This window comes from Solenopsis invicta, chromosome 12, assembly GCF_016802725.1.
Source record: "Solenopsis invicta isolate M01_SB chromosome 12, UNIL_Sinv_3.0, whole genome shotgun sequence".
Taxonomy (NCBI): Eukaryota; Metazoa; Arthropoda; class Insecta; order Hymenoptera; family Formicidae; genus Solenopsis; species Solenopsis invicta.
Window position 1 is genome coordinate 20,742,108 of NC_052675.1, and position 24,616 is coordinate 20,766,723.

Sequence of the window (24,616 nt, forward strand, 5' to 3'; positions counted from 1 at the left end):
TATCAATTATTGTATTAATTGATCATTAATTTAATATTGTTACCATTTCCTCCTTATCAATTTCCTTTCCTTTTTTTATATAATTCAATAAAGTTTGATGAGAAAGTAATTGAAAACGTTCACTCTTCATACTTCATAAAACGTTCCCAATAGATGAACAGAATGAAATTATCGATATCATATTTGTGCCTATATATATTTCTCAATTATCTCGTATCGAATGAAAGTTCTCTCTTCTGATCGTGAGACTTTGTCGAGAATGATCGCGAGCAAGTTCGCGCAGACGATAGCGGACGTGAACAGCCAGTCAAACTTAGAGTGGGTGGGCGGCACACGCGGTGAGGAGACAGGAGAGATGAGAGCTAAATAGAGCCAAAGAGACGAGATGACGCGATTAGCACATATAGCGACCGCAGGCCGTGCTGTAGTTTAGGGCCTCGGTCTCTCTTAGTTGGCGACGGTGTCTCTCGCGAGGAGGATTCGCCCGCCGTACCAGATCCAACGATATACTCGACGAGGCCTTCTGGTCGGCCCAAGATATTCCCTCACGTCCTCAAGAAAAACGGTAAGTCCGTTTTGTCGTAACTCTCGCTTACCGGTAGCATATTCGTAAGCTATTTAACAAAATATTGCGCGTGTGATTCTACGCCGCAATTTACTTCACGTGAAATTACGTTCCTGTCCCATCGTCGTATGATCTTTGAAACGTTTAAATGTTTCACTGGAGAATCCATTTAATTAGAGAGTTCGCAATTGAAAGAAAATGTTCTTGACCTCACGTACTCTCTATAAAGTTCATAATGAGTCATTTAAGATAATAGCATTAGTGTACGTTTCGTACCAAAGTATTGGAAGTGGTATTTATATTCTCATAATGAGAGATTTATTGTTCTGCTCTGAACAATCACGCGTTCGCAGAATTTTAATATAAAATATTTAGAACTCTAACAAGTTTAAAACTATAAACTAGTTTTTACATTCGCAAAGCTGCTGGAACTCGGACTAACAGAATAAAATAATCCAATTCGCTCAGAAAGAATTTTAAACGCTAGAGAATTTTTGAAATTTTGACATTTACGTGATAAGAATAGCAATGCTGAAAGACTTAACTTCTTTAAAAGCGATTTGATATTTCGCATACGAAATAATATTGTTATCTAAATGCAATTGTTTTAAATTAGTTTTAAGAATAGAAATAGCTACTCTTTTTTTTAATTCTCTAATTACGTGCGCTTACGCTAGATCATATACGAGTACATATATGCATGTGCATGTGTTTATATATATAAACGTTTGAACAAGTTTATAAATACCTGCCACCTTTTTTTTGCTAGCGACGATGGCAAGCCCCTCAGAGGGAGACACCGTCAAGCCGACGAACACGAACAAATCAACGACTGGAATCAACATTCTCGCACCCAAGGAGGGTGCGAGAAAACGACGACGATTAGAATCTCTGACAACAAACTCGGAGATCCCTAAGAAAACGCAGCGACGCGACGAGTCGTGCAACTCCTATGCGTAAGGATTTATTTACGCATTTACAATTAATTATGAACTTAAAATCAATTATTTTAAAAAATGCAACAACGATGTTTCATTTAAACAAAAGAAAAACTTTAATTATACAAAAAGAAAATCAAGAATTGTCTTTTTTACGTTTTAAAGTTTGTTAACGACTCTATAGTGTGAAAGCACTTTTTGAATTTAAATAGATATTTAAAAGAAATTGTATAGTAATCACTTTAATAACAATTGTATAGAGATATGATCTTTCCGGTTATTTTGATAAATTTAATTAAATATTGATATCTTGTATTTGGCTGGATTTTATGATTCGCGTTAAAAAAAAAAAAAAAAGAAATGAGCTTAGTTTTTTGATCAATCAGAGAATATTATTTAAAATTAATTACGTATTCTAGCACAATGATGCAATTTTTGATTCTCTACTCTCAGTGAAGCAACCAGCGAAAAAAGGGTTGAACATACAGAAGATAAAAAGGACTCATCGCTGCCACGTCTGAGAAAGAAGGATCCGACTGTGTCAATAAATCCGCAAGATGTTCAGATGTCACGGTCTTGCGAAACAGGCGTGGGAAGAAGTGACGCAACCAGATTGAGGAAAACGATACAGTGGCTCGAGGAAGGAGCGCGAAGGTTACGCGAGGATCTGGCGAACGTGCGAACAGAGCTACACGAAGAGCGAAGGGCGGCAAAAATTGCCAAGAGGGAGTTCGAAACTGCCCTCAGAGAGGCCAGATTTGCCGAGGCTGCCAAGTACCAACCGATCATAGCCGAGTTAAAGACCAGGTAAGGTATATCCTTACGAACCTGAAGCACTTCGTGTCCTAAGTCTGCAATCTTTTATTTCTCATGGCAGTTATTTCGATTCTCGAGTCCGAGAATTCGTGCTTTAGCAAATGATCAATTTGTAATTTTCAAAACTTGAATACGATCAATGCAATTAAAAAAAAAAAAAAAAAAAATCGAAGATGATATTTTCATTCACAGAATCGTTCAATCTGTGTCGCCATCGCCGTCTCCGTCGCCGCCGTTCAAAACGAATGCCGCGAAAGACGAGAGCCCCAAGCGTGAATTGTCAACCCTCAGGAAACGCTTAGCTGAAGCTGAGGGCACGATACGAAGACTCGAACAATTGGTGAAATCGCAAGCGAGCACCGCTCGCCATACCAATGCTACTTCTTCCTGCGGTGATGCGCGCCGTCAGGAAGCGGAAATACGAAATCTACGCGCAGAAAACGAGAAACTCGAAGAAAAATTGCGTGTAAGAATCTTACATTTTTAAAATTCAACTGTTTAAAATAGATTTTTCAAGTTTTCTTTCCAAGCTTAAATTTTTTTAAGTGATCAACTTTAATAACAAATGTACATCACTTTAGCAATAAGTAAAGAAATGTTTCCGATATCTTCGACATTCACTTTTCTCCACTAAAAATTTAATCGGATAAATCTTTTTACTCAATAATTCTTAAGTAAATGTCATTCTCGAGAGACACCTTTTAATGAAAAATTAATTTACTACGTTCACGACGAACCTTCGTTCCTTCCACATTTCTCGCTTATTAAGAGACATTTTTATATTTAGATCGCTCTAAATGCCGAGAAAACTCGCATCGCTGAGATACGAGCTCAACGGGAAAATCACGAAGCTGAACTTACCGCATTGCGAAAATCACTTCGCAGCGAAGCTATAAAAATGGTAAGCGCATAGTTTAGATATCGGAAATATCAATAGCGCCGTCATTAAACGCCTTAATGGCTCTTAATAATTATACGGCCGTGAACGTTGCTCGGAGAGTTGCCCGTAATATATATCGCTCTGAGGCCGATTCACCATTCGGGCACGTAAAAATATCCCTCCCTCCGCGAATACGAGAGCGCTAGCGTCAGCACGAGGCCCCTCGAAGACGCTTATTAAAAAGTTGTGCCCTGCGGTACTGGTCTGCACTAACTAGGAAAGAGTCTGTCCAGGATGCAGCAGTCCGGCCCGGCGGCTTATTCGGACAATAGTTTTACCGACACGCGGCGAACGGTTTGCCATAGCATCGACGAAAAAGAATGCCCCTCCCTGTGCGATTACCCAAAATGGTCACGAGTTTCCCACGCTATTCTTGGGCTCCGGAATTTCGATGTGATTCAACAATTTGCAAATTGCAGGGCAAATTGTACGTGCAGCAACGAATACGGAAAATTACGCGACCCTCCGGAGCGTCGGTTTAAACAACCGATTTTTTTAATTTAATCCTTTCAATGTGTGCTGATACAGATGTAAATAAATGAATAATCAACCGCTGTGGTAAAACTCGTGAATTTTTACGGAAATAAATTTTTTATCTTCTTTTTCGTTCTATCATTTTAAACACATCAAAATAAAAATAGAGTATTTTTTAATAATTTAATAATGTTTTTCGAATCGCGAAAGAATTAAGATTCCTCTTTTTCGATGCTCTAAATGGTACGAATACAAGTTTGTTTTGTATTTTTATTTCTAAATTAATGTACCGGCAATATTATATACGATTTAAATACGACGAAAGCACGCTCTCTTCTATTGATTTATTCCAAGTCCACGTCTAATTTCTGCCGGCACCGCGTCCAAGTTCGCGTCGGACGCTATATTTAATTCAAAGATATTTGTTCGTATGCATCGGTTCGCCGTGTAGGCTTGGGGAGGCACTTCCCGCTTCCTAGCATGCCACATTGCGGTCAAAATCGTGCAGCGATGTTGCCTGCCGCATTGCCGGCGCGCGCGGACTAATACGATCGCGACCTGATTCCTGGCGAGCAGCCAAATATCGAGGATGACGAAGAGACTGAGTCGATTTAGCATATTAGCGGCCAAACAAAAATGAAGAGTTATGAGTCTCGTTTATCGAATAAAAGCCTAATGGCAATTCGAACGTCAGATTCGTGAAAAAAAACTTTCATTACAAGTGCTACACTGTTCCTAGAATGGTATACAAATATTATTAAAAATTAAAATAATATTCCGAAAATGTAATATTATTTTAATATTATAGGAATATTGTATTATAATGTTATATGTCCGCTTTATATAAAATTCGTGGTATATTCTCTCAATATCCGTGGAATATTGTGAAAATGTTCTATGAATATTATTTTTGTTCAAACATTAATGTGAATTACTATGCATAAAATATTCTTAAACTTAATAATTATTACATTTAAAAGCTGTAATATTCTCGATAACTTAAAATATTGAAATAAATAATATTATTTACTTCTAATATAATATACATATAATATAATGAAGAGTAGACATATAGTATAATCACTTTTTATTAATATTACAAGAGGATAAAATTGTATAGTAGAATCTTTCGGAGATTTAAATCAAATTTAACAATATTTACACTAGACATAGAATGCAATGCAATTGGAATGAAAATGAATTGCTTTCGCGTATTTTAACGTCAAGAATTCGATGGATGTAGCTATGCGGTTGTAGCTATCGCTTCTCAAGCCGAAAATGCAAGTTTGACAGATCGCCCGGCATTCGTTTACGCGCGCAGCCGTCGGATCGTTCGGATCAGAATCCGATCGCAGTAATCCACTGAGTTAAGACTTCCGGTCGCCAAGTTATGATTCATCGTTCTCAGAAATCGCGCTGCTATCGCGCGCAACCGGAACAAAATGCACGCGCCCGTACGTACGTATGTACGTGCGAACGAACGCCACGAATGCTTACGACGGATATCGACGACGGTGGATAACGCGCGGTGCGGCGTTTCTCTCATCCCACACCTGTACAGACAAGGTGAAGGCAAAAAGGCCCCCGGGGCCTGACAGGCCTGACTGAACGCGGTGGGACGAGGTGAGAGCTCGAAAGCGGTACGAAAGGGACCGATCACTTGCCCCTCCCCTTCGTCATCGCCGTGTATCCCATTCTTCGTCGCGATCGGTCGGCGATGTTAATTTTTCTCATTGCAACTTTCGCCACACGTGTCCACGCGCGCGCGCGAGAGATCCGCCGCATTCAAACGAGTTTTGCGAATTTTTGCAGATGGATGAGCTGCGTGGCAAGAGCCGAGAGATTGAGAAGCTGTCGAAGCTCTTGAAACGTCGAAAGTTGGCGCCGGCGGAGCAGGAGACGGTGAGTGTAATCTGCATGCATTTACTTACTGATGGCGTGTTTTCCGCTTCCGCGAGAAATGTCGCGGATACGCGGAACGATAAGGAACCGAGAGATCTCTATAAATGTTACACGGACCGTTCGATAATAGCGACGTTTCAGATAAATCGTGCACGCAATGTTATTTTTATTGAAGACGACTTTTTTTTATCTATAAATCATGATAAGCGCATATTATTTTTTTCAAAATTTAAACATCAAATATCTTAAGTATAAGTGCATTTCAAGTTGAGATTTTTACCTAATATTCATCTAAATTGAATAAAATTTTGTATTTATAAATTTGTATTTCTAACATTTTTTACACAGTCTTTTATTACTTAATTCATCATTGTTGATATAAGATATTTTTATTAATAAAAAAGTGCTTCAATTTTGAATAAAAAATAATGCCACGAGCATTAAAAACATTACTTAATGAACGCGCTGTATAGATAATTTATAAAGTATAAAGAAATAAAATTATAATAATGTTATTATTATTTTACGATATTTAATCACTTCTATAAGAAAGAAGAAGCGTAATTATATTAAGCCTTGGAAGTTGCGATTTATAAATATTTAATATCTACATGATTAAATTCATAAGAAATATTGTTTATTTTATGCAATTACATATAAGACTTGAAAAGTCCTTTGTTTCCAACTACAATTATTATTTCCGCTATAATAATTCTGTTTTAATGTTAGATTTTTAATATTTTTATATATACAAGTAGATTGCAATTTGGTCGTAAAGATAAAACGTGATCTAGAATATTTTATATATTACATTTATTCATGGATATTTCACCAACAATTCTATTGTTTGAGTCATTTCAAAGTTAAAAAGTATTATAAATTAAGATATCTTTATAATTTGCATATCGATACTATCGCTTCGGATATTGACCTTTAAGCAATTTATTTCTAGCACATCTATAGCTGTTTAATTAATCTATCACGAACGGAATGAATATGAATAGAGTCGTTTTTGTCTCGTTAGGTATCTCGCTTAGAATTCTTCCTTATTTCATTCGTTCTCAGATAGGCGCGCGACGGTGAAGAATCGTCTCGTGTGAACAATCCAACGGTCTCACCCTGGAGGACCGTACCGGTGCACGCGATTATCATATCGTGTGACTTCCGATGTAAGTTTATACAGCATCGAGTTCCTAGAATCCCTGCCTTTGGCACGGACACTCGGTTCGTTCAGAGTTATAAAATCAACGGGCTTACACTCAAATCATCCCTTAAAATTGCCATCTGTCACAATAGCAGTTATTTAACTCGCGCAAAAGATGATTTTTAAAAAAAACATCTTCTCTCAAACCGGAAGTATACTCGCCGCTTCCCATCACCGCTTTCCTTCAGCCACTGCCAGTAAACAACTGCAGAGGAAAGCAGACCAAAAGGAGTCGTTAGTCATTAGAACTGCGTCATTGTTAAACGCAAAACTATATGGCATTCCCTCGCCGATGCCTGGAGGGTTAATGAACCATTACCGAAGCGATATCCAAAGTGCGCTTAAGGCGCCTTAGATATTTGGACGTGCTCCAAGAGAAATGCGCTGACAACGTTAGCTGCTACTTTTTCGGACAGCGGCCCTCACTTTCGTCGAAGCGTTTAACGATTCAACGAAGCCATTACGAATCGCTGAATCCGATGGATATTTCGTATCTTGATGGTTCGCTTTTAGCCGAAGGTGTATACTCGGATATCGTGATATCGTCGGGTCAACGTACCGGGTCACACGTCGCAAGACGATCCGCCGCACCGCGCCGCGGCGGCGGCGGCGGCGGCGGCGCGGCGGTCCGCGCATTGTGCATTATACGCGTCTTCGTCATCTTAAAGGAACTTAAAGGCCACGCGAGAGCGAGCGGTCGCAGCTAAAAGGTTGTAGTTATGTGCGCCGCACAATATAATTGACACCCTTTCCCGCCTTATCGCCGCTTAATCGAGCTAGCTAACGGTAGCGCGGGATCTACAGTAAAAGCGGTAAAAGCGAGATAAAAGCCGCGTCTCATTTTCTTTGTCAGCGGTTTCGTCAACTCCGGTCTAAAAAGAGCGGAATGGAAACGCGTCGAGAAACGTTTCATTCTTTGTCTCGGAACTTTTCAATTTCCAATCTCAATAGCATGCCCGTGACATACACTCTCCTCTCCTAAGAGAAACTCATGGCCCAACAATCCTTATCGGGAATTTGTTTAAACGCCATTTCTTTTAATATCAAACATTTTAATGGAAAAGCCTTTGATAATCAAAATCAATTGTTTCCTTCTCATTAAAAAAAAAAAGTTTTCTTAACCCTTTCGTGCCTGGTGACACATATATGTATGTACAAACCTTAAAAAATTCATCTCTTTTAAAAATGAAGATGACAACTTCTCCCTGGACTCAATTTAAAGATAAGGGTTAAACTTTTCAATCAAAAATCAACACCTTTAGGAACGTCGTCTCTTGATCTGCATACTCCATCAGAAATTCGTAAAATAGGGTAAAAGTGAAAAATGCACATATCTTCCACGAAAATTAAGATAGTAAGTTTTTTCTGGGTTCATTTTGAAAGTCAATGTTAGGATTATTTATAAAAAAAAAAAAATTGCTACTTACTTTCAAAATGGCGGAACAAAGTATACATTTTTTGGGGATTTGAATGAACCAATATTCCAAGAGTTTTTGGGACTTCTAATCACTGATTATAAATCTGTAGTCAAACTTTCCAAATTCAATACGGCGAATAAAAATACTAAATTTCGTTAGACTTGGGGGTGACGATACTTTGGTCCACTATACTGCATCCGCCATTTTAAATTTTCATTGCAGATTTATAATTGATAGCGACCCTAAAAACCTTTAGGTATAAATTAGATGCTAATTATTCATAGGAAAAAGGCACGAAAGGGTTAATTAGAGTGCTCAATTGTCAAAATCACACAGGTACGATTCCGACACGAAGATAGCACATAGGAGGGTACGCGAGCGCATTGTTTCGCGTCACACCCTTTGACGAGGAAAGGGAACAGAGGAAGGGGGGAGGGGACAGGGAGCAGTTATGATTCTAATCTTACATTTCATTGTGTCTCGGGTTTAAGTTCCTGCCAGGTCAGCAAACCGTAGATACGCCCGTAACTTTCCGAATGGAATGGAAGAGAGGAACGGGTCCGCTCCGCAACTCCGCGCGCACAGGTAGCGTACAAGGCCCCCGCGATTATCGGAGGTGCCTCTCTTCAGTCTGGTCTAGACGTCGGCCGTGCGCGCACCGTTCCTTCCGACGTGCTCTCATCACTTCCCCCCGGGTGCGTGCCCTCCCCCCTGCCCCCTCGCGGGTGTGACACAAGGATCGCAAGGATTCGCAAGGATTCGCAAGGATCTCCGTGTGTATCCGTTTGCATAGGTATACCAGGCGTATACCGGACACATCCCGATCTCTTCCCTCCTTTCACGTCCGTTATATGAATTCTCAGGATCAACGTGATGAATTCTCAGGATCAACGTGTGCTTCATGGGGTTCGCGTGGAACGAGGTAAGAATTACGGTCTCTCCCTTGTCTCCTCCGTTTTACGCGGTTATTATCCGCTCGTGGTATATCCGTTAGAGGAGCGACGTGCCTCGCGAACGCGGATTTCCTTAAGTAAATTTTATCATTTACACGCGATTTCAGAATTTACGTTTTAAAGTGTCGCTCTTTTACTTTTAATAGAAAATTAAGGCGAAATAATTGGTAATTACAGCTTTAATTTTAGATTTTGTATTTTTAAGTGTCACTTGAGCATACGTAAAATTAGGGGAAGATATTAGCAATTATAATTTAACCTTTTCGCTACTATGTACGGCTATAGTGGCTTTCACCTCTACGTCCATCACATACGAGAAATCATAGCGAAAATGTTCGTACATGTGTAATGACATTACAATGATTCATCGTTAAGGCCTCGTTACGAAAGAGCATCGTTAGGAGCATCGTTAAGAAAGAAAAACTTTCAGTGATTTTTTTTTTTTTTTTTATCAATTTTTCAGTAAATTATATAAATATGTTGATTGACGATGCGATAAATTATACATTTCGATTCTGTACGCGAGAGCTTTCTTCGAGTATAATTTGTTACGTCGTATAACGCTAATGATAATGCTTTCCACTCGGTTTCGTCGTCACGAAAGTTGATCGCTATGCGAGATATTATAAAATACTTGGTAATAATAATAAGGCGGTGGATTGATAGCAATTTCAATTTCTTTCTCACTTGATTTAAATAATGTTGAAACAAAAATAATGTAACGAAAAAATAGGCATGAGGAGTCAATGCGTTAATAAATTTATTAAAAATCTTTGTTGAAAGTATAATTGTATTGTCCACTGCGAGTTACATGTTTCGGCTCCATTTCGAGCTATCTTCAGATTTACATGATAAAATTTAATGCGCAATCTTCCGAATCACCTGATAAAAACCGTTGAAGAATCATTGCAATTTTTATTATATATCATTTGGAAGATTGCGCGTTTTTTTTTATTAGCGCACAGATATCCGCGTATTGACTTGGCCTTTTATGCTCAATTTTTTCATTATATTATTTGAATAATATTAATTTATTAAAAATCAACAAATTTTTAATCGAAAAAAAAACATCTGCAAATGAGGTGAAAGAAAATTATAAAATGTTACTCGATCAAAATGAGGGCTACGATTCTTCTAATAATAATAAAAAGATAACGATAAGATTTTACGAGCGCGCAATTCGAAACTGTAAACTACGGTGGATGATATTATTGGCGTCCCTCAGGATTCCCAAATATTTACACTGTTATTATACGTGAGCAATCGAGTGCGATAGCGCCTGCTCGCGCGCAGTCATCGAGATTGAATATTTTCACGCGCCTACTCCAGTTTCACCGGCGCCTTCCCTTGTCCCTGAGTAGAAGGCGAATAGAGCGTGGAGTCGATCGCGTTCCCAGGGAAATCGACATAAGTTGCGTGTCGTCGACGTACCGTGGGAACGATCCCGCAATGCGGGTCGCGACGCGAGAGAAAGAAAAAAATAGCAGAAAACGCGAATGTGCCGTACGACTATAACAATATGGTTCCCGTAATTGAGTTATTTTGCGAAGTCATTTGCGCCTAGCGCGGATCCAGTTAGCCACACACAGTTGAATTAGCGCCGCGCTTCTGGTAATACCTGATAATTCCGTAAGAAGCAATTAGCTGCGAGTAGGAATCCTCTTAGGAGGAATTAGTTTTTCGACTAATTGGCAGTCATTACAGAGTTGTTACAAGAACTATTGCACGAACTGCCGGCAGAGTGTACTCATTGTTGTCGAAACTTTGTGAGGGAACAGATATTTACTTGATTTCAAATAAAAACATTTTTTAACGAGTTTACAAATCAACTTAGATCAATATACCTGAATACATAAATGTATTAGTGTTAGTGTATATCATATTATAAATAATATTAATGTATCCTATGCACATATTAATATATAGTATTGTGCCAACCGTTAATCCTTTCATTGTGAAGATTTAGTTCTCGTCGTCATACACATTCATTATGAAGAATTATAATAGTGATTGCTGCGCGTGTGTAAACGTTACTGTAACTTGGGATAATTGGTAGAAATATATTGATTCACCTGAATAACATACTAATAGTATATTTCAATTTTTTTATTTTACATACAGAGAAAAATTATATTTAAATTGATGAAATCGTTTCATTAATTTAGTTTCTTGAAGTAAAAATAAAAATTTATTTGAGATTTCAAGAAACGACGTTATTCTCTTTTAAAATAGATAAACCATTTGTTCAAATTATTTGTTTAATTTAAACAAATAATTTTAATTCAAAGAAAGTACTGATAGAGATGTAAGAAATCATTTAGTTGTTCTGATTTTGAAAATATATTTCTTTCATGTAAAAAAAATTTCGTTGCACAATCAAATTACTTCTCGTTAATTCTAATAAAAGGACAAGACTTTCTATTATAAAAAATATCTTGGAATCAAACAAATTTTTTTGACACGAAGAAACTTTTGTCTGAATTCTGTATTCTTCTAGTTCTATAGAAAAGAAGAGTGCTCTCAAGACAGAAGAGCATTTTGCTGTCTCGTAAAGTAGCTTAACTTCAAAGTTGATTACGTTGGTTGGCGTAATCTCAAAGATTAAGATCGAACAATCGGGAACGTCGCGGAACGTTCGCGATTTCGCAAGAACGAAGGATCGACAAAGTTTGGGTGCAAATAGATTCGGCGAGAAAGCCGATGAGCGGCTAATATGGGCGAGGCCCCGAGTTTTCCAAGCAAATTCGCAAATTCGTCGAAGCGTGTCCGGCCACTCGCACGTATCCAAGGCGGATGCCTTACGTGTGTCTCGATGCGCGTGTAGGCACGAGCGCGGACACGTAAGTATGCCTTAAGCACTTAACTATCTGCCATTGTCCTCCTTTGAGGCGGCGCGCGGGATGAATTTCAATGACTTGGCGACGCGTGAAGGAAGAGACGAGAAAGAGAGAAAGGCGGCAGCGATCCGTCGCGATACCTACCGGCTCCGAACGGATCGCTGTTATTTCACCGGATGCGCTTCCTCGGCTTCTTCTCGTCTCGTCGATTGCAAGTGGAACGGCCGGCATGCCGCCTTCTCTCCCTTCGATTCTATCTTGAGCCTTCTAGAATCGGCGCGGGGAACGCGCCGGTAGGCAAGTACCTTCTCGACAGCTAACGATACCGCGCCACTCTCGGTGAGCTACTTCGCAGAAGAAAGTTCCCAATCTCCTCCTCTCTCCTCCCCCCTTTTCGTCTGCGGCTCCGCGAGCCAACCGCAGAGATACGAACGTGCGCGCGGGTCGTGATACATCGGTGCATGAGAGCGCACATATATTAGCGCGCAATCAGGCCCGCGGTCACGTTACCGGACCGGATCACCTCGAGGATCGCCGCCGTCGCGGTTTCTCTATGTGCCTACTTAACAACGCACACCTTCGCTCAACCTCGCCTCCTTTATCCTTGACTTTATAAAGAGATCCGCGCGCGCGCGAGAGAATCGATATGGGAGGCAACGACAATTCGATGAGATCCTGTATCTCTGTATCTTCTTGTCGCGAAGGAAACTCACGTTCACGTGAAATCGTTCGCGCTTCAGGCAACCGACTTGCCGCGCCGCGCCGCGCCGCGCCGGATGAGATGAGCTCTTCGTGACATTTTGCTCATCCCGAGCCGATGCACCTCAGCGAGAAAATGAAAGAATCTTTTATAGTATTTAAAAGAAAAAGGAAAGAGAGGGTAAACGACGGTAATAATTATTTTGAGAAACCCTGAGGGATGATTCAAAGTCCAAGTTCGTGGTCAAACCGCAATGTGCCTTGGGCACCGCATACCGCATCCGCGCGACGACGCGACGCGACGGCGTGGGAGAGAAGAGCGAGCGAGCGAGCGAGCGCGCGCTTACGTAGCTCTCACGTCTATGTAATTCCAATCCAATCGTTGCGGTCGTGCGTTATTAATAATACCTGAGCAACGGTGGGCGTGTCAGTTGCAATTAGCGACTCTTCCTTTCCTAGCGTAAGAAGCGACGATCGCGCGATAGAGAGGACGATACGCGCCTTCGGCACCCACGTCACGTCCTTCGATAATGCGGACATTTCGATTTTACATGCGGGTCGGCGAGCGCGAGTAAAGACCTGACAATGAGAGCGAAAGTCGCGCTTCGAGCGCGACAGACAGCGTACGAGGGCTTGGCGAGAATCGAATATAATAATAAATCATGTGCGAGCGACGTATGTTGCCGCGCGTGTATTGAGAAAAACGTATAAGTGTGACGGAACTAGCTGCCATTTTTCACATTTTTATTCTACACTGAAAATTTTATTCCAATCTGATTAAAGCTGCAAAAACACTTAGTGTATTATATTTCAGACGATCGCGATTTAATGATTTTTTTTCTTCTTGGTTTAAATGGAATTTTATTGCAACGTTCCTTTATAAAATTTATTAGAAAGTTCTCCCATTAAAAAAGTTTTACTATTTTAATAAACTAGGTCTATAAATGGTTTTATCTATTACTTCGACTAAAATTTACTATTTTGTACAGTGAAAAAAAAATTTGTTGAAAAACTAAAACATTTAATCCGATACGATCAACTAAATTGAGTTAATTCAACAATTATTTAGCTACATACCACAAAAATGGTATATTTAATTCATTCATGCCAACTTTTCAAATTTTTAATCAACAACTAAATCAACTCGATATTAGAACGTATCGGACTAAATATTTTAATTTTTCAACAAAGTTTTTTCAGTGTACAATGTCAAAAAGATGTTTCAGTACTAAAATTATATTTACTGAATTAAAAAAAAACATTTCATATTTTTATTGAAAGAAAGTTGTACGTGCAGGATAAGTACGTTGGAAATTAAAATTTTCAAAGTTTAATTTATGATTTTTTTATCAATGCTACTGTCAATTTATCTGTAATATGTTGCATAATTGTACATAATTAATTTTAAAGGTATTTGTACAAAAACTATTAGATTATGTGTTATATACATATAGTGGACAGTTAATAATTAAATAGTTTCATTAACTTTTATTTATTAATAAAAATAAAGAAAAGATAAATATAGATATGACCAACTAAAAATATCTTGGTACTTGTTATATGTCTTATTGCGAACCGGTTATATTCTCGAGTAAAATAAAGTCGAAACGTAAATCTTTATCGCAATCGCGGTCGAGAGGTGCAAGGACCGATTGCGCGTTGCACAAGGAAGTTCCGTCGATCCTTAATGGACGGACGGTAGTGCATTAGAAATACGCGAGCCATCCGAGAAATACGCAGACGGATTACGAGATCGTAAGCGGGGGCGGGAGACGATCGGTGAAAGTGAGATCGGGTACTGTATGGGATGGTACGGATCGAGTCGAGCTGTTGCACGCGAGATTCCCATAGGATATCCCAAATTGTTGAACCTGTTCACAGAATGAACGAATCTATAAATAGATAGATAGATCAACTCCCTTTGTATCGTACGATAGAGTTATCAGACATACGGATTTCTATTACAGACTTTCTGTCATGCTTTAAAGACTAGAATTTTTTTTTAACAGTCTCAATATTTTGTAAAGATGTCACGATCAATGTTGGACGAATAATTGGATGATGTATGAATAGAACGATATATAAATAAAAAAAATTATATGTGTGTGCTAAACGAATAAAGATTAGAAGATGAAGATTATATATTTTTTAGTGGTTTCTTGTTTAATAATTTTTCTATGATATCGTGTAACAATTTAAACGTCCCTCTTTTAGTCAATCATAGAAAAAAATGCTATAAAAATTGTATTTTACAAGGAATACGTGAATAAAAAAAAAATTATTCATTTCGAGAATCGTGATGTGATTTCACTATTTTCATTTTTCAAATTGAAAAGTTGTAATTGATATTCGTAAAAGAAAAAACTGGGTAATGAAAGTTATATTTTCACTGGGGAAAGGCAAAGGCAATCGATTTATTTATGAATAATCATTAACTTATACTCATTCGCCGAAACGTTTTTAATCATTGCCCTCGTTTTTGTATTAATTATCTATGTATAGAAGTCGGAGAATCTGGGTAAAATCTCTTTCACGAGCGAAATCTCCGCGCAGCTTCGGAAAATAGATGATTTCTGCGCACATCGAAATCGCTAATTATTTTCAACGCGTGTCCCTGTGATAACTGTACAGCAGATGTCGAATAAATATAAGAAAACGTCGGGACAAAACAAGACGAGACGAGCATTGGTGGCGGCGGCGGCGGCGAAGCGCGGATAACGGTAACGCGTGACGCGCTCGTTTCACCTGTCCCAATATGTCTTATATCCGATATAGTCGATCCCCCTGGCCCGAAGAGAGGTGAAACGAGCCGGTGTAACGAGCGCGCGTGTCCAACAATTTACATATATGGCGCAAAGTGCATCGTCGTGCCGCGCGGTGCGGTGCGGCAAGCGTGCAAGGTGCAATCGGCTCTCTCGGCTCTCTCGGCTCTCTCGGCTCTCTCGGCTCTCGGCGCATCTCTTTCACGTTCGTCGGTTCGTACATGCCGCTGATGCCGCGCGCACACATCGCACGGCACGGTCCGCACGTTGATACCACCTGAGGAGGAAGGAAATTGCGAGCGGCGCGAGGGGGAGAGACCGTGCCGCGGCTGTATGTCAGCGGGCCAAGCTAACGGTCCATCCAGACTCTCGGGATTCTCCGTAATCCAATCGTTGCTTTTCTCTCCTTCTCTCCCCCATCCCCCGCCTTCCCCATTCGCGGCTCGATCCCCGGCTCGTTGCACATATGTCGCATCGGACCATGACGTTCAGCCGGAAGACTGAATTCGCTACAACGATCGCGATAGATTTCTGCTACTTCCTTCCGAACAACGCTAACGACGAACAATGAAACTCTTGTTTGGAAGAAAGCCACAATAACATTATGCGCCTGCCATCCTTTCAATGCAAATAACTTTATTTATTTCGCAGTTGTTCGATCAAAAATGGTTCGATTAAAAATCGTTAATCGATCAAGTATCATTAAACTGTGGGGAAATAACTGTAACTCTGCGAAAATGAAATTGACACTACTCGATAATGTTTTAAATTAATGCCATTTTTCGAATTGATTTAATGATTTTTGTAAATGATAATTATAAAATTTTGTATTTTCTTGCTTTACTGCTCAAAATGCAATTCTTATCAAATTTCGTTTAAATCCAAAGAACACCTGTCCACCTACAGGTCCTACAGGAATAACTATTACGATGAAAGCGTCCATTGAGGGTTATTTATTTTGATGTTACAGATGCGGAAGTTACGGGAGAACGAGGGGAACCGATCGATACAGCCGGCATCTCGCATAGAGAAGAAGGTTCTCAAAGACGACAGTCACATGGTATGCAATTTTTTAATACAAATAATTTTTTTTTTTAATAATTCCTTCAATACAAACGTACACATGTACGAAATAATTTAATTATTTTTTGTATATGAATCGATTAATACTTCAAATATGTCTATATGTACGCAAATAATTCACATATTTGTCATCGTGACAAAAATATGAAATGACATAAGCCATTAAGGTGGAGTATCGTTTAAGGTGAGGTCATATATGCGCGCAATAGAATCCAACAGAGCCATAAATGAAATCGAGGTCGAGCGCCTCCGTGAACTCGCGCTTGAGCAGCAGGAAGTCATCGAAATACTTAGACAGGCAGTTAAGGTAATGGAATTTTCTTAAGAGAATAGATATGAATTAAAATTTTGAAAAAAAAGGTATTTTTTTTACTTCTTATAAATTCTGAAGAGTTACGGAATATTAAAGTTATTACATCATTGGAAAAAAAATATTTCAATCTGAAAATTCTGAATTAAAAAAACATATTTTTGAAAAATACGTATAATAGAAAAATAGATAGATATTAAATTTGGGCAGTTGGAAATTAAATTTCGGGAAATATAAAAACTCTTCTCTTTTCTGTTACTGATTACTAAAGGAAAGAGAGAGAAAGCTAGAGCAGTTGTCCAACAAGAAAAGGAAGGAGGAATTTTATAAACAGTGGCTCGAGTTAGAGCCGGTGGCCGAAGTGGATGACGAGGAGGATCATGAAGATGATGATAGCGCTCTGTCGAGCGCCCCGTCATCGATGTCGCCACAACCTGGGGGCTATGGTCAATGGCAGGGCAACGGTGTCACTAGAGAAGCGTACGAAGCTGTCCTCGTCGAGATCGAGGAGTTACAGGCGAAGCTTCTTAAGGAGCAACGCGAATCGTCGCATGCCAGAATTCAAATTGGCGACTTGGAAAAAGTGCTCTTGGAGAAAGAGGTACAATTTTTTCGCGTACTTTTCTCTGCAATTTTCCTTCATTTAAGATTGTAATGTAGATTATACAATACAATCTAGAATTTTGCAGATATTAAATATTAAGAATTTTTTAAGCATTTTTAAAATTCCCAATATTGCGCATTTGAGAGTTTAGATAAAGAAGACTTTTGTTTTTCGCAGAGATGTCCCGATCGTGACAAAGAGTTGGGCGAGCTGAATGATAAGCTTCGAGCTGCCGAGGAACGAGAGGCCGCGCTCTTGGTTGAGCTCGCGGAGATACGCGAGCAGAACGAACTGCTAGAATTTCGATTGCTCGAAATGGAGGAAATACCCCTGCGCAAGGACAGCCCCGATGCGGTGGACAGCGGCATCGTTTCACCGGAACCTGCTCATACGAACAAGGTGAGCTTTATTCTACGTACACATAACGTTGAATCATTCCTTTATACATCGATACGAATGATAAAATAATTGATCACTCAAAGAATATCGTAAGATTATAGCTGATATCTTTATTTCTCTCGCACAATATTTCAGGATTATTCAATCAACAAACAGAGAAGCCGCGCCGTGGCGACCGTGATACCCTACACGAATAATGCTACGACGAACTCTGTAAAGTCCACGTCACCCGTGTTACCGCGAAAGCCGCCGCTCACCCTTCAAGAGAGTGGCATCTTCGAAGAGGAGGAAGAGGAGGAGGAAGAGATGGAGAAAGGGTATGAAGACGAGGAGGAGCGCGAAGTCGAGTTTGCCAGCTGCGGTACTCAGACGGAAGCGCCGTCCGGCGAACTCCTACAGGAGGTGCAGCGTCTCCAAGAACTGAGAGCCCGAATTCAGGAACGAGCGGCCAAGATCACAACGCCGACGGCCTTCCATCCGACTGATACGTCCAAGATCTGTTTCGACGTGTCGACAATGGACTCGATAGTTCAGCTGACCTCCTACCAGGAGCGCGTTCGCGACCTCGAGGAGAGACTCGAGGAGTACGAGGAAGCCGAGAGGAGCTGGGAACAAGAGAAGCGGCTGTCGAAGCAGCGGGAGGAGGAACTGTTGGATGAAAATTACAAACTTACAGAGAGAACGTACTGGTTGGAGAACGAACTGCGGACTATCGTGAAATGTACCCTCGACGAGGCTGACAGCGGGAACGGAGATGAGACGAGTGTCGTACAGGAAATGAAGGACGTGGGCCAAAATGAACACCAAGTTCCAGAAGATACACAGAATTCGAAAGATGTGCAAGATCAACTTAAAGATGCAAACTGCACGCGCGCTGTTCAGACCATCGAAACGTATGGAAACTACGTGGCCACGGAATACTCCCGATGCCAAGATAAAAACAACTCCGACCAGCAGAGTTTGATTCTGGGTGCTCAATGTAATGTCACGGTACGTAATTCGTACGTTGTACCGACCTACTTCCTTTTATAAACTCAATTTCAATGCCTTAATTCTTATTTGTAACCGAGATGACGTATCTCTTCTTTAATTGCATATTCTAGCTTGTATCCCTGGAGGAAAAGGAAAAGGAAAAGGAAAAGGAAAAGGAGGACAAACTGAAAGTCTGTAAATCCGAAGAACCGGCCATTAAAGATTTTACCAAAAACGACTCGGAAAAGAAGGTTAGCCGAAGACGAGCTAGGAGTAACGAGCGCGAAAAACGGTCCGTGAAAACAGCAAGAGTGGCAAACGTCAGATTCGTCCGCGACGTCTCTTTCGGGCAGAGGAACCATCCGTTGGTTTTATATCAGGAAATTTGCGTTTAGCCTCACGCCGTCGCTATCCGTCGAATCCTTATAACACAACGAACTCTAACCGTAAGACGGGCGTGGCTTAAAAATCCGATAACACCGTATAGTAAACTTTCGCAATGTAATCCCCCGTTTTCACACCGAAGAAAGTTGTGCTCGCGTTATAATTGAAAGCTGGTGCCTGCCCAAGTTGACGTGTAGTTTTTTTGAGAAGCTGGAAAACCACCCTCGCGACAGAGGATCGCGCGTGTAACGAAGCGCGTGTTCTCCGGAGCGACGGCTTCCAGAAAATAGCGACGAACACAGAAGAAGACCGAGGTCGTGGAGAAAAAGTGCGGATGAGGAGGTGAGGAGGAGAAGGAGAAGGAAAGCTAACCGTCTACGTGACTACCTTACGTCTTTAAGTACGTACGTATGTGAGACAGACGACTGACGAGCTCAGTTTCATTTGACTCAACAAAAAAGAAAAAATGCAACTTTCAAACACGTTGGCCAAGTGTAGCCAAAGAATATCCCAGATTGTCCAAATTGCCGAGTACAGATTCTGCAAAGTGTCTCGGCTGCAAAGTCCGTCGACCTTTCTGCGGTATCTGTTCTCAGCAAACCTGGCTGTCTTGGATACTGCTAACATTTCATAACTTTTGCTTGCTGGGACGTTGTGGCGCTAGAATTCTGTTTATTTTCTTTTTTTTCCAATTATGCCTGTGATACATTAATATTCTCAAAATTATCGCTGATAGTAAATCACGTTTTAAGTTTTATTAGATTCAGTGTACGTGCGCTTTACGATTTTCTTTTATGTACTTTAATTAGAGAACATCCATCGAGTCGTTCGAAATACTGTGACTAGCTATTTGGACTGTAGTAACGCTTCGCAGCACGTTTCCGCCTACACGGCGTAGTCACATTGTTACAAATACATTGCGTGCTTCATACCAGTTGGTGATGGTAATGATCGTGCTTCACTTCTCCTATTTTCTTCATCTGTCTCATAGAAATTCATCCATGGCATGGACGTGTTCGTAAAAATTCGACAGCGGACATTAATTTCATTTCAAATAAAAATCGCATCACTTTGTTTCTGAGAAAAGAATACGCGTCAAAGTTTAATATTTGGCGATATTATCTTGTAAATTTTTACTACGTTTAAACTATTACCGCTACATCGCGGACTCGACTGCCACACAGAAAAGCCTTTTAAGCGACTACAATCACCTTTTATGCAAAGGACATTTAGCAGTACGCTATTATCGTCCCTATTAGCAGCGAAAACATTAGAGCTCGTACAGCACGAAACGATTACAGAAACATTCCACGGAAAAATTTTATTGCAGCATTGCAGTGTACGTATTGCACCCCGTAATAATTTTTGCAACATTTTTGTAGCTAATATAGCCAGAAATTACTGAAACTGCAATGTCTCTGTGGTATCTTATCTCAATTTACAAGATTACAACATTACAATGTTATATAATTGTAATATAATTGGAAATTTCTGTGCTGTACGGGAAAAACGTGATATAAACTCGTGCTCTTCACCATGGGTGTATTTTACCGCAGGTGATCTATTTTCGCTGGAGATAAAAGCGAGAAGAGGTTCTCCGTCGTCTCTCGTCGTCGCAGACGCTGTCCATCAACCCACGAGTTCCACGGTAGAGTCAACGAACCCGTGGGTGAAATCCGCGGCACAAACGAGGTAAGATAACGTTTCTAAACGCTCATTAATATTAATAAGCGGCAAATTGTAGTGAGCTTCCCGTGCGCTTCCAAACACGAGTTTTAGATTAATTTATTGTGCGAATTCGACGTCGATTTAAGTATCCGCGTATCCGATATATGTTTGCAAGTAAAGCAAAAACTTACACACGGAAAAGACAATTTTGCTGAAATACAGATCTGAAGATAATTATGTTAAATCATTAAAAAAATTTATATTGGACATTAAGCTGGCTGCTAGAATGTCAAAACTTTTTGCAGTATCATCACGCTTGAACGTCTTATATAATTATTTTGATAGTCTAACATAAAATCATTTTTTGATCTATATCTAACTAAATTTTTAGATATAATTTTTAGATAATACAATAAAATTGTTCTTTCTCAAATTGATCTTGAATGAGTTTATCTACAACTGGTCTGGCTTCAGTCAAAGCTCATTTTTAATTTTAAATCATTAATAAGTAACAGCTCGTTCACGTACAAATTTGTTTTTTTTTTATGAATCGTTACAGGACAATACGGCTGGCGCTGCTTGGTGTGCCCAAGTGACGATCAGAAATGGTACGTCCTAGAAGTAAAACGAGGGCGCCCGCGGATCGAGTGCCAATCTGAACCTTCGGTTTGGCGTACTTCACCTCCCCCACGTCACGACCAATCTTTTCATACAAGCTGTGAAATCAAGTGCCAAATAAGCCGTAGATTAAATACCCTTCACACGCGAGCGTAAATTAATATAAAGCGTTATTGTAAAAAAATAACTGTAACGATGCTTCGTGATAATTATTGCAGCGAGCAATAATTATTGCAAAATAATTTCACGTATTTCAATTTATTCGAAATGTCTGCGATTGATGCATTTCTATGAAATGGGGATACGCCCAGAGAGAGAGGAAATCAGATTAAGAGACGACTGCGCTAAACGGGCGTGTCCTTGTACGAAGCGACGCGGCGACGTATCAAATGACGTATCTTCGAATTCCTAGTACGTCGAATAGTATCGAAATTTAAATCTGCGCTTCGATCGTAAATTTAAATTTGATACGACGAAGGGAAAACTGCGCGCGTATCAGCTAATTTGAGATGACACACTTCGCACACGTGTGCGTGCGTGTCGCAAATTACCGCGCGATTCGTGATACGCTAGCTGCGCATTCAGCAAGCCACAAAGGCACGTCTGTGCGGTGCCATTCGCGCCGAGAACAAAGATTCTATACTGTACCAACGATCATTGGAAATTCTATTATATTTCATTATACACTCTGCGTGAAGAGTCGTTAGAGAGTAATTGTAGGAAAGTAATATGTACGTATCATATAGGGAATATATAAATTCCTTAACGGATCGATTCACTTCACTCCGATATCTTCTTTTAGACTTTCCTTTTAAATCTTTTTGCACGTCAATTTTGCGCGATATATAACGTACGTAATAGAATTATATACTGAATTAAATAATTCAGCGAAATAATTGCCTTCTAGTATAATGAATCTTATCGAAACTAAGTTAGGCTTGCGTGTGTCTTTATATATCCGAAAAAAAAATATATATATACGTGTGTACGTGTACGTATGCTTCAGCATTTAATGTTCATTGATATGCGTATTAGAGTGTAAATGATGTGTTTCTAGTCCTACTTTTCGTTCGATTCGTTTGAACATGGCGTGCCTTAGCGTGCACATTGACCTTGAGTGATTTGGTAGATTTAGTATTTTTTTCGCAAAAGAGAAGTGTGTATATCTCCAAACGCGTACCGTATACTTATGCTGTATAAGGTTTTTCGAGGCGAAAATTCAAGCGACGATTCGATCAAGCGCCTCTGTTCGACCGCTATGATGCTGTTCGCCTCGTTCACAGGTTCGTGTCGTACGTAGAATTGACTTTATTCGTCGCATGTGTATCTGCAAGAAACGAATAAAATTTTGTCCACCTGTTTTCCGTCTAACTTACTGTTAAAAATTCTGTCATATTTTGTCGATAGATGATCCTGTTATATTTCTGCCGACAAATACTATCCTTATAAGCGCTACAATATTCATAGAATATTATTAAAAAGTAAAATAATAAAAATAATATTATGGGAATATTGTATTAATGTGTTATATGACTGTTTTTATAATATTCGTGGTGTATTATTTCAGCATTCGTGGAATATCATAAAATGTTCTACGAATATTGTGGTAAAAAATTAATGTGAATTATTATGCATAAAATTTTCATAAACTTAATAATTACGACATTTAAAAGTTATAATATTCCCGATAATTTCAAATATAAAAATAAATAATATTATTTACTTCTCGTATAATATTCAATTGTAATCAAGAGTAAACATATAACATTTTTTATTAATACTGTATAATATTTCAGAAATATTATTTAATATTAAATAATATTGTAGCATTATAGAGCTTATAGAGATAGTAGACATCTTGCAAAATCTGCTCTGCGGCTACGATTTTTGGGCGGTGGATTTGGACGTGTTCTCGGGATTTCTCTTCTCCCGTTTATCAGGACCCCCTCGTTTGCCGTAGGCGGTAGATGCAGCGACGCCCATCAGCAAGGACGGCAATGTACATTCCATGAAACGGACTCTCTCGACGAGTGCGCTACGCTTCCTCTCCAACGAAGCATTCCTCCTCTCGTAGCCATTCAGCATTTGCTTCCAATAACTCGTTTTATTGGTATTGATTTCACTTACAGATCTATCTACACTGGTATTTACCGCGGCGGCTGTTGACGTTCTTGAGAAATCGTCCATCGTTTACAAAAAATTTTGACAAGCTCAAATTAGGTTATTAGATGAATGCTGGAATCAGCTGGAATGCTTCACTACGTCGTGAAGTGTGAGGTGCATTAATATCAAAATAAAAAAAATCTTTAATCTTCAAGTTTCGAGACTTTCGAGTCGCGTTGGCGCCTGAATTGAGGCAGCACCCTCAAAGAGACATGGCGAAATGACATGAAATGACAAGTGACATGGCGATATAAAGTAAAAATGATAGCTCAACATTATCGGGAGTCGTCGAAATCGTCCGTGTTGCTCTTTTGCGCTACTATTACTTCAGATGAGACGGAGTATACTTTTTAAACACGATGGAAACGATAGACGGCGCGAAATATATCGCAGGGATTGGGCTTCCTCCTGTTGCCATCGCGATTCCACCGAAGCAAGGTACTGTGCTGATGAAGAGTCACGATTATTCGTCAGACGCTACGCATTCGCGATCGGAAATGCCCCTTTGTCCCGCGTATCGTTTCTGCAGAGAGTCGAAAAGGCCTTATCGTTCACCCATGCATTATAGCGGTCATGATCAGCAAGTAGGTAACATTCTCTCTCGATAAAGCTGACTTTTAAATTGTAAAACAATTTCTTTATACTTAACTTTTCTCTGCATTCTTTCAAATAATTTTTTTTATAATTAACTTATACTTTTCTCTATGTATTTTAAAACAACTTCATAACTTCAATTTCTTCAACTTCTTAACTTTTTTTTATGTATTTGTCTAGAAAAAACGTAGTTAATTAAACATTAGTTATTTTTATTAAAGAAATTATCTTGAAATACCACAAATTAAAACAAAATTATTTTTTTGCTTTCTATTGCATAATACGATTTCATAATTTGTTTTATCTATTTAAT

General features: G+C 39.5%; 2 protein-coding genes across 4 annotated transcripts in view; one reads left to right on the plus strand and one right to left on the minus strand.

Annotated features, from left to right (window-relative positions):
* The window catches only part of LOC105202700 (hypothetical protein), a 41,263-nt gene that overhangs the window by 8,048 nt on the left and 8,599 nt on the right, over positions 1–24,616 (minus strand). The gene's annotated exons all lie outside the window — the stretch shown is intronic.
* Positions 408–22,907, plus strand: LOC105202699 (golgin subfamily A member 6-like protein 22). Of its 2 annotated transcripts, XM_011171327.2 has the most exons (14): positions 408–565; positions 1,335–1,521; positions 1,957–2,310; positions 2,512–2,785; positions 3,107–3,220; positions 5,546–5,635; positions 16,479–16,568; positions 16,776–16,898; positions 17,173–17,502; positions 17,683–17,904; positions 18,040–18,894; positions 19,008–19,127; positions 20,817–20,952; positions 21,488–22,907. In XM_011171327.2, exons 2-13 carry the CDS (start codon positions 1,340–1,342, stop codon positions 20,838–20,840), a joined length of 2,778 nt encoding a protein of 925 aa, XP_011169629.2. In that variant the 5' UTR covers positions 408–565; positions 1,335–1,339; the 3' UTR covers positions 20,841–20,952; positions 21,488–22,907. The 2 variants fall into 2 exon arrangements, with proteins under 2 accessions (XP_011169629.2, XP_039312069.1); XM_039456135.1 differs by lacking the exon at positions 21,488–22,907 and having other exon boundaries at positions 19,008–19,660; positions 20,817–20,953.

Excerpts from the sequence above, each read along its gene's own strand:
- LOC105202699 (XM_039456135.1), top strand. The coding sequence starts at position 1,340 with ATGGCAAGCCCCTCAGAGGGAGACACCGTCAAGCCGACGAACACGAAC. Across the intron at positions 17,905-18,039 it reads AACCTGCTCATACGAACAAG|GATTATTCAATCAACAAACA; the intron begins GTGAGCTTTATT and ends ACAATATTTCAG. Across the intron at positions 18,895-19,007 it reads GTGCTCAATGTAATGTCACG|CTTGTATCCCTGGAGGAAAA; the intron begins GTACGTAATTCG and ends TGCATATTCTAG.